The sequence below is a fragment of the Diabrotica virgifera genome, chromosome 1, assembly GCF_917563875.1.
Source record: "Diabrotica virgifera virgifera chromosome 1, PGI_DIABVI_V3a".
Classification (NCBI taxonomy): domain Eukaryota; kingdom Metazoa; phylum Arthropoda; class Insecta; order Coleoptera; family Chrysomelidae; genus Diabrotica; species Diabrotica virgifera.
The window spans coordinates 120,021,236-120,032,213 of NC_065443.1; the positions used below are offsets into that span (position 1 = coordinate 120,021,236).

A 10,978-nucleotide genomic window follows, 5' to 3' on the forward strand; every position below is an offset into this window, starting at 1 on the left:
TATATATGTAGGTACTTATAAAAACAGTACAGTGTTTTAAAGATATATTTTGAATAAAATTGTGTTGAAATAAAAATGTAGCAACACAGAACTGTCACATCAGTAGTGTACGATTGTCTAATATATTTATAAAAAATTATTATTTTCTGGAGTATTTAACTTAAAGGATTGTTTCATAAAATTTATATTATTAATAATAAAAAATGTTTTTAGTTATTTAATTAATATAATTATAAAATTCTCAATGTAATCGCGATTAATTTTCCTAATTATAATACCATGTTGACACTTTTGCAAGATCGGCCAGTTCCGTGTGGGTGTCGTAAAGCTGTGCTAGAGAAATGTCAATTTTAAAGTTGATGTTTATTTGCGTTAATTAACATTACAAATATTTCGGCTTATTATTAATATATTTCGTCAAGAAATGAAAACCGATTGACATCGTTAATTAGAATAAAGAGTTAGAGATATTATTTGTACAGTAAACAAAAACAAAGAAAATATCTGACATTAAACAAGTAATGACATTAACGTGGCCATGATGAAAAGTCACATTCTAATGATTTGGCAGTGCTCTAATATCAGATATTTTGACCTACGTAATCTTGCTATTGTAGTAAAAAGACTATATAAACGTAACACTGTTTGAGATAAGATTTTGTAGTTTTATTAAACTGTTAGTGGAATAAAACGGTTTTTATTTATTTTTTGAGTTGTGACACTATTTATTTGAGCGAAGGTGCGATATATCTTGGAACAATATCAACTCCGGATAAGATTATCCCTAGCAAATTAAAATCAGAATAGAAAAGGTTAGAGCGAATTTTCACAAAGTGAGAAGAATGCTCTGCACAAGAGATTTCAAGTTAGAGATAAGAATTAGGTTGGCTACGTGCTACGTTTTCTTGACTTTGTTTTATGGATTGGAGGCTTAGATCTTGAACTCGGCATTAATGAGAAAACTTGAATCATTCGAGTTGTAAGTTGATAGAAGAATTCTGGAAATATCATGGATATTATAATACGTCACATACAAAGGGAAAGATGGTTAAAGAAATGGAAATCTTATATACAATCGAAACAAGAAATTTTACTATCTTGAATATATTACACGTAGAGCGATATACAGGGTGTCCAGAAACTCTACCGACAAATGAAGACAGGAGATTCCTCAGATAATTTTAAGACAATTTAACTCAATTCACCTAGCCCGAAAATGCTTCCTAAGGGAGCTAGAGCTATTTGAAAATGGCGTGTGGTAATTAGTTTTTCTCAAATACCTCCGGAACGCTTCTATTTAGAAAAACAATAATAATTGGTATGCGTATTTAACTTTCATATATAAATCGATTCCATCCACTGCGAATTTCTAGTACCGGTCGTAGGCGTCCGATTTGGGTAGGGCAACGGTTATTTTATCGCAAAACTTTTTGTCGTTAACTTTTGAACATTTTGACTCTGTATTATTAAATTGTAAGGTATTTTAGTACTATAAGGTACTCTTACTTTAAGTCGATAGAATACAAAGTTTTCAGGTAAAATTAATTTGAAAAATTTTCGTTTCTTGAATTTCAAAAAGAATATTCAAAAAAAAACTATTTAGAAAAACGAAAACTTGTACGTTTCATTATATTGCATAGATGAATCGATTTCATTAATTGCGAATTTTTAGTATCTGTCATATGCGGTCGGTTTTGGTTAGGTCAACGGTAATTTTATCGCATAACATTTTTGTCTTAACTTTTAAGCATTTTTGAAACTAGACTATTCAATTATGGGGTATTGTAGTACTAAAAGTTACTCTTGCTTTAAGTTGGTTAAATACACCGTTTTTTTTTATTTTTTCCAATTTTATTTTAAATTTAAGAGACGAAAAATGTTTAAATCGATTTTTCTAGGAAACGGTGTGTCCTACCGACTTAGGCAAGAGTACCTTTAAGTACTAAAATATCTCACAATTTTATAATCCAGAGTCAAAAATTCTTAAAATTTAAAGACAAAAAAGTTATGCGATAAAATAACCGTTTCCCTACCCAAAACGGACGCCTATGGCCAGTATTAGAAATTCGAAATAGATGGAATCGATTTACCTTTGGAAGATAAATATGCGAACCAATTTTTGTTTTTCTAACTACATAGACGCGTTCTGGAGGTATTTAAGAAAAACTAATTACAAAACGCCACCTTAAAAGAGCTCTAGCTCCTTCAGCAAGCATTTTCGGACCAAATAAATTTTGTCGGTAGAGTTTCTGGACACCCTGTATAACTTGCTTTAATTGATTAAACAGGGAATTATTCAGGGAGAAAGAAGCATAGACATGCGTAGAATATTCTTCTTCTTTGAGTGTCTCTCCTATCGGAGATTGGATCATTAGGGCGATTCTAATTTTATTTACTGCTGTTTTGAACAATTCGTTAGTGGTACAGCCAAACCACTCTCTCAAATTTCTCATGCAGGACATTCTTCTACGGCCTGGATTTCTTCGTCCTTGGAATTTTCCTTGCATTATATTTTGTAGGAATGTGTACTTTTGTCCCCTCATCAGGTGGCCTAAGTATTCAAGTTTTCTCTTTTTTATATTCAGTAGAACTTCTGGCTCGTTATTTATTCTGCGTATTACTTCTTCATTTGTAATTTTATCCACCCAACTTATTCTTAGTATACGGCGGTAGCACCACATCTCAAAGCTTTCAAGATTTTTAATATTCCTCTGTTTAACAGTCCATGACTCAACACCGTAGAGCAAAGTACAGAATACATAGCATTTTAACATTCTAGTTCGTAGAAGAATACTAATATCACGATTACAAAATAATTTTTTCATTTTTATAAAAGTAGACCTGGCAATTTCAATACGTCTTTTTATCTCGTGATTTTGGTCACCTGTTTCATTGATAAGGGTTCCCAAGTATTTGTATTCGTTTACTTTTTTAAGTTGGGTACCGTTTATTGTGATACTAGTGTCATTTATTGGATTCTTACTGAAGGTCATATATTTGGTTTTTTTGACGTTCATCCTTATGCCGTAGTTATTACATATCTCATTCATACTTTCAACTAGATGTTGTAGACCTTCCGCTGTTCTTGCCATTATCACAGTATCGTCAGCATATCGAATGTTATTGATAATTCTCCATTGACTATTATCCCTTCGTTTGCATATGAGAGAGCTTCTTGGCATATTTGTTCGCTGTAGATATTAAACAAGAGCGGCGACAATATACAATCCTGTCCTACCCCTCTACGTATTTCTATTTCGTCCGATGTTTGGTCTTCTATTTTTATATTAGCTCGCTGATTCCAGTACAGATTTAATATTATTTGTATGTCTCTGGTGTCAATGTTCTTACTCTCCAGGATTTCTTTGAGTTTACTGTGGCGTACTTTGTCAAAGGCCTTTTCAAAGTCTATAAAGCAGGAGTGTACCTCTTGGTTAACATCTAGGCATATCTGTGTTAGAACGTTCAAGGCAAAGAGAGCATCCCTTGTACCTAATCCTTTTCTGAATCCCATCTGTGTATCGTTAATATCGATGTCTATTTTTGATAGATTCGGTTGTGGATGACTCATAAGAAATATTTTAAGCAGGTGACTCATCAAGGAGATTGTTCGATGATCTGAACATTGCATTGTCTTAGTTTTCTTCGGTATGGTGACAAACGTAGACAGCAACCATTCTTGCAGTATTATACCAGTATTGTATATTGTATTGAATATACGCAATATTACGGTTACGGATTTAGGTATCATTCAAAAGTTTCAGCAGTTCTGTAGGGATTTCAGCAGTCCGTTTGCTTTTCCATTTTTAGCGTTTCTTATTGCGTATTCAACTTCTTCTTTCAATATGTCTGGCCCAGTTGCAATAATTATCTGAGTTAAGTTGTTTCTATCGTCTTCAAATAATTCATTCAGGTATTCTGTCCATCTTTTTATTTTATTCTCTAGATCTACAATAAGATTTCCATCTTTGTCTTTAAGTTTACCTATTTGGCATTTCTTTATGGTTCCTGTTATCTCTTTTACTTTTTTGTGCATATTGAACGCATCGTACTTTTTCTCATAGGTTTCCATTTCTTCACACTGTTCTTTAATCCACGCCTCTTTGGCTTCTTTTATTCTCTTATATAGAATATAAGATCTTACGTAGAATATTATAGCCACGCAACCTGAGAGAATGTACATGAAATGATCAAAATTTAACCATTTATCATCATTTGATCATTTAATGAAATTTTTAGAGCAGCCGTCTCTAAATTCCGAAGAGCTATGATGATTGCCGACCTCCGTTCGGAGATGGAACTTGAAGAAACAGAAGATGGTGTACAATTATGTAATTGTGTGGGGTGATATGGAACGGGGACAAGTGTTAACGTGGCAATAGTTTGGTTAAATTAACTTACGTTCGCAATTGGGACAACAAGCAGTATCTTTAGGTCCAGGATACTTCAATATATATCCAGGAGGGCAGATTGGTATATCACATGCTATACCTTTACATTGTGGTTTATCTGAAACAAAAATATTCAGATAAATATATAATACATTAAAATTGGAACAATATACTTTCAAATCTATAAATAATAAAATATCAAAATCTTCTATTAACTTTACAAAATTGGTCAAAGTAAAACGTTCACATAAAAAATGAGGCAAACCAAAACATTAACAAATTATATCTACACAAAAAATTGGAATTGTGTCATTATGTCTATAGTCCTGGATCCCGCGTACCGAAAAGAAATTGATTAATAGCAAGCTGAAAATTTGTTAATAGCTTAACGGTGTTTAGTCGGACAAACTTTGAGGTACGGGAACACTGGAACAGGGAAAGTTTTAATTGTAGAACAGTTTAAAAATTTGGAACGTCAGATTACGAAAACCTCCCGTGTATTTTGTCGGACAGAACATAAAATTGATTTGTTACCCTTTCATTAAATTCTCATGCAAAAATCAGACTGCTATTACTAACCCACATGATTCCTGTCATTTGACATGTTCTTCGTGCTACACTCATTAAAATGCCCAGTTGGTGATAAGCACCAGTCTGATTTTTGCATGAGAGTTTAATGAAATGGTAACAAATCAATTGGACGTTCTGTCCGACAAAATACATGGAACGTTTTCATAGTCTAAGGTTCTAAATTTTTAACCTGTTCCATAATTAAAGCTTCCCTGTTCCAGTGTTCCCATACATCAAAGTTTGTCCGACTAGACACCGTTAAGCTATTATCAAATTTTCAGCTTGCTATTAATCAACTTTTTTTGGTACGCGGGATCCAGGTCTAATGGAAGAGAGGAGAAAAATGCAAAGTAATAGAAGTAAAGAACACCATGAACTTAGAGAGATAAGTAAAAAAATAAAAAATCTATTAGGACAGACAACCGAAAATATAAAAACTAATAAATTCAGCAAACAATTGAAGAAAACAAGAGCCTCAAAGTTCTAAAAAGACAATTAATAAAAATGGCAAAAAATAAATAACGAATTTAAGGGATAGAGATTAAATTAGGTAATTTTGCTTTTTAAAATGAATACAATCACAGAAAACACAAGAAAACACCAAAAATACTGCCAAATAAGCAAATGTATCAAATATAACAATTCAATATTTTTGTTTCTATGGTTAGTTTAGAAAGCCACTGCGCATCCGCTAGGAAAAATATTCTGATCCGGATTTTTTGCACAATCTTACTCAAAAATAACCCCTTTTAACAAATTTGCATGTTGCCAGGTTCAAAAGTGAATCAAAAATTATTTAAACGTTTTTTTTTTGTTTTTTGCTAAAATTATTATTTTTTTTTAGGTTTTTTGGATTATTCCAAAAAGAAAAGGTCTGTAGTGACTTGTCTCTAGAGTTGAAAGTTTTTGACATACAAGCGATTAAAAATTTAAAAGTTGCGAATTTGGCCATTTTTAACCTTCAGAAACTAAGTGAAAAAATTAAAATTTCAATATTGACAAGATAGGGTTATATTCTTTAAACATCGACTGTTGAAATCCAGTCGTGTGCCAAATAGATGTAATCGGCAAACATTTGAAGTTTAAAAAAAATTTTAAAATATTTTTTGACCCATTTTTGACTCTGGCAACATTCCAATTTTCTTAATAGGGAACATTTTCAAGAAAGATGGTGAAAAAAAATTGATTCAGAATATTTTTCCGCACATATATTTACGCATATTACATATACATGCAACAGTTGAAAATAGTGTCCCGCCCGCTTGATTAGCATTTAAAAACCAAAGGGGTTTTCGATACTGTATTGCAAAAGACTCTTCGGGATTTCATCAATCGATATTTAAAGAATATCTACCTTCCTTTGCAACATTGAAATTTTCAGTTTTTCACTTAGTTTATCAGAGTTAAAAATGGCTGATTTCGAAATTTTTAAATTTTTAATCGCTTATATATGTCAAAAACTATCAACTTTAGAGAAAAGTTACTACATACATTTTCTATTTGGAATAATCCAAAAAACCTAAAAAAAACTTTGTTCGATGTAAAAAAAAATAATTTTAGGAAAAAAAAAAAACGTTTAAAAAATTTTTGACCCACTTTTGGACCTGGCAACATGCAAATTTGTTAAGAGGGAACCTTTTTGAGTTAGATTGTGCAAAAAATCCGAATCAGAATATTTTTCCTAGCGGATGCGCAGTGGCTTTCTGGACTAGGTGAGAAAACCTGTATTTGGTGGTATCACGAATATTTGAGTCAAAATAATAATTATGTATGTCTATTTGAATATTTTAACATGATGTTTATTTTAATATAATTTAAATGTTCGATTTTCGGAAAAATAGTATTGAGTACCTGGTAGAAAAAGCCACATTCCCGGACTCTGTATTGTTTTGTCTCGGCTTGCGCCTCGACGGCAATCTTTACATCGTTCGGGAATGTTAAGCTTTTCATACTAGGTACACAATGTACTATTAATGAATACTCGGCCAGATGGCTTAGGGGGCAGAGGCGCTCGATCGACAAATCTAGCGGATTTACGATCAACGTTCGATCCCCGGCCCGGTCGCGATTTTACAAAACATACCCGCTCTCAGCACAAGCTCTGGCTCCTACGCATTTGCCATCCAGAACTGTAAGAATCCTACCCGCACCTACACCTATACATCTTATAAATATACCCGATTCTAGCACAATTGGTGCCATTTGAACCTTGTAACAAACTATTATGCAGTAATCCTGAGTGTGGTCATTAGTTTGTTGGTGGTCATCGTTTTACCTAAATACGTACGAAAAATGTCTTTCGATGTTCTTTTAAATAAGATATTTAAAATTAAAAATTACACTCAATTTTCCCTTTTTTTTACCCCTGTAACATGTTAAAATAAACATTATAGAAGTGTTCAGGGACTTTCAGCCCTTGGTATATTCGGTTCGCTAAACTCAGACACAACTGGCTAGTGATTTTAGTAAGTAATTTTGCCAATTTGTTAAAATTGACAAAAAAAATATTACTAAATAGTTAATAATTACTAAATAGTTGGTAATTTTGTCAATTTTGGCAAAATTGGCCAACAACAACAAAAATTACCTACTAAAATCACTAGCCAGTTGTGTCTGAGTTTAGTGAACCGACTATAATAGTGTAACCTTTCATTCTGCGTTTAAATTTTTCAAAAATACTAATTAGTTTTCTCAGGATTCGAAAAAAACGAATACATTTAAAGAGCATTGCAAGCAAATTTTGCGCCTACAACCCACTAAAATTATTGTTTATCTGTAAGTTTTATTGCATGTTTTATTGCAGGTTAAAGAATAAAACATTTATTAAACCATAAAACTTCATTATTATTCCCTCCAAGAATTCCTCTTTGGATAAATTTAGTAAAATGTGTTGATATCGGTTAGGAATACTTACAGTTCTGAATGACGTACTCGTAGTAGGCGGAGCTTGTGCTGAGAGCGGGTATGTTTTGTAAAATCGCGGCCCGGTCATTGAAAAAAAAGGCCAACGTCGTAGTTTAAATTCTACAGAATCTACGGCTTTGTCTGGAATAAGCTAGTGTATGATCGGTCCATGGAGGAACGGTATGGCAAGGGATAAGAGCTTGCGTCTTGGTGATACAACTCCATAGATCCCTACCGGAAGGGCGTTGGCGCCTAATAACGGTGTATATTATATACAGTCGGAAAAATAATGAAAGAATACCCATGAACGATCACATCAATCACTTATTTTGTATTTGCTGTCTTTTTCTATAACAAACATTTGTTATTTATAGAAAAAGACAGCCAATACAAAATAAGTGATTGATGTGATCTTTCATGGGTATTCTTTCATTTTTCCGACTGTATATGTTTAATTAATAAAGTTTTATGTGTTTAAGTTTATGAGTTTGAATAATAGTAATATTGAATATTCTAATATTTTTGATAAAGTACAAAGAGACCTACCAGGATTACCTAACACTTCCGAAGAGCAGTAAAGTACTAAGGCACAAAGTACTACAAACTTCATTGTGAATTTGTATGTTAAAACAAGAACTGATGGTGCAAAAGTTAAAACTGATTTGAGGGAAAAAATTCATTGCGTGCTTTTATAGTTGGTGAATACAACGCCAATTAAACTAATAAACACTGATAGCAAATAAAATTAATTAGCGATTATGAACCACCATGAACCACTATGAATAATATTAATTAGCCAACATAAACTAAAAAAAAAAGAATAATTGGCGTTTATATTATTCAGCCAGAATATATTATTTTTATCTATGTTAAATATTCCGATGTATCCTAAAAATATCCTGGACGACTGACACCACCAACGTATAGGTATTGCGCCGAATGGGAAAACAAAAAGAAATCTGAGAAAACGACAATAAATATCGTTACCATACCACCAGATTAACAACAGGTGGAATACTTTCTTTGGTTACACCTCCTGAGATTTTCAAAATTTATAAATCATACAGGATGCCGACGAAATTAAGATGAGAGAATATTAAATAATTCACAAATCTGCTCAGCGTGGTAAAAGTTGCAACAAGAAAGATTCCTTAATACTACTACAAAAGAGTAAATGAATTAAAAATGTATAAACATTTTAAATATCTTTACAACACGAAAATGCAGCAGCTGCAGCAGAAATTGAAAATATTTATACATTTTTAATTCATTTACTCTTTTGCAGGGGTATTAAGGAATCTTTCTTGTTGGAACTTATACCACGCTGAGCAGATGAGTTGCGAATTATTTAAAATTATCTCATCTTAATTTCCTCGGCATCTTGTTTGATTTATAAATTTTGAAAATCTCAGGAGGTGTAACCAAAGAAAGTATTCCACCTGTTGTCAATCTGGTGGTATGGGAACGATATTTGTTGCCGTTTTCTGTGCTACTTCGATTGATAACTTACTTTGTTTTTTGATAGATGGCTCTAGTTCAACCGTGACATTTCTTTCTTTGCAATACGGAAAGGCCCAAAGTGTAATGCCTGAGGAAATCGGAGAGAAGAGGATATGGGACTACTGATGAGGGGGAAAAGACCTCCGAAACCTGTATAGACTCTTCCTGCACTCTCCGAATTAACTAGAGCATTGTGCAGCTGTTCATTTTCGTGTTGCAAAGAAATTGAAAATATTTATACATTTTTAAAAAGAAATCTCTTTCACAATTAAGAACCGGAAACTTTAATACCTCGGTCATATTATGAGACATGATAAATATCCTATACTCCAACTGATAGTACAGAGTAAAATAGAGAGCAAACACGGACCCGGAAAAAGCAAAAAAGAAAAAAAAAGACTCCCATAGCTTCAATACTTAGCCAATGGTTTTGAGTAACATCGATCGAGTTATTCAGAAACGCTGCAAACAAAATTAAAGTTGCTATAATGATAGCCAACGTTCGCAACGGACAGTGCACATGAAAAATAAGAATGTTAAATACTGGAAAAAGTTATTAATATTTTGTCAACTTGGTCGATCAATATCAATTAATACTGATATTCTTCTTCTTAAGGTGCCGAGACCGCTTGTCGATCGTTGGCTCTCATGTTGCGCAGCATATTAACAATCATTGTCTTATTTACAGCCGCACGAAATAGTTCAGTGCTAGTTTTCCCAAACCATTGGCGTAGGTTTTTAAGCCAAGAAGTTGTACGGCGGCCCACACTTCTTTTTCCCATTATTTTACCTTGCATGACAAGGTGAAGTATGTCATATTTTTCTGGGTGACGCATTATATGACCAAAGTATTCCAATTTGCGCCTTTTAACCGTGTTCACTACTTCGCAACTTTTATTCAAACGTTGCAAAACCCTTTCGTTTGTGACTCTTTCTACCCAACTGATCTTCAGAATACGGCGGTAGACCCACATTTCAAATGCTTCTAGGTTTTTTAAAAGCGATTCTGTCAGTGTCCATGCTTCAACCCCGTAAAGTAGTACTGGGAATATATAACATAAATTTAGATCATGACTGCACAGGATTTTCTTAAATTTCATAAGACTTCTTGCTTTGGCAATTCTACTTTTTATTTCTGTACTAGGGTTCCAGCTTTCATTAATATGAGTACCCAGATATACAAGATTACTTACTCGTTCAATTGAGTCATTACCGATTGTTACGTTATAGTTATTATTATTTACGGCTGCCTGTTTACTAATATCCATAAACTTTGTTTTTCTTGCGTTGAGTTTGAGTCCATATATCGCGCAGAATGCCACCATTCGATTCAATAACGCTTGAAGATGTTGAATTGATCCAGTCAGCAACAAGGTGTCATCTGCGTATCCGATATTGTTCATAAGCATACCACTAATGAGTATTCCCTCTTTTGCGTTTTCCAAGACTTCATTTAAGATTGTTTCAGCGTAAAGATTAAACAACATTGGTGACAATATACAGCCTTGTCGAACTCCGCGCTTGATTTTTACTTCTTCAGAGCACTGACTCGCAACTCTAATACATGCAGCCTGGCCCCAATACAAATTTGCTGCCCCAATACTGACATACAC

General features: G+C 33.2%; 1 protein-coding gene across 1 annotated transcript in view; it reads right to left on the reverse strand.

Moving 5' to 3' along the window:
- Positions 1-8,511, reverse strand: part of LOC114330559 (uncharacterized protein DDB_G0274171-like) — an 83,733-nt gene extending 75,222 nt beyond the window's left edge. The window contains exons 1-2 of the mRNA XM_050643443.1: positions 8,412-8,511; positions 4,402-4,509 (exon numbers count right to left, since the gene is read on the reverse strand). Coding sequence (XP_050499400.1) covers positions 4,402-4,509; positions 8,412-8,475 — 172 coding nt within the window. The 5' untranslated portion in view covers positions 8,476-8,511. The remainder of the gene's footprint in view (positions 1-4,401; positions 4,510-8,411) is intronic.
- Between the last annotated feature and the right edge of the window lie 2,467 nt (positions 8,512-10,978).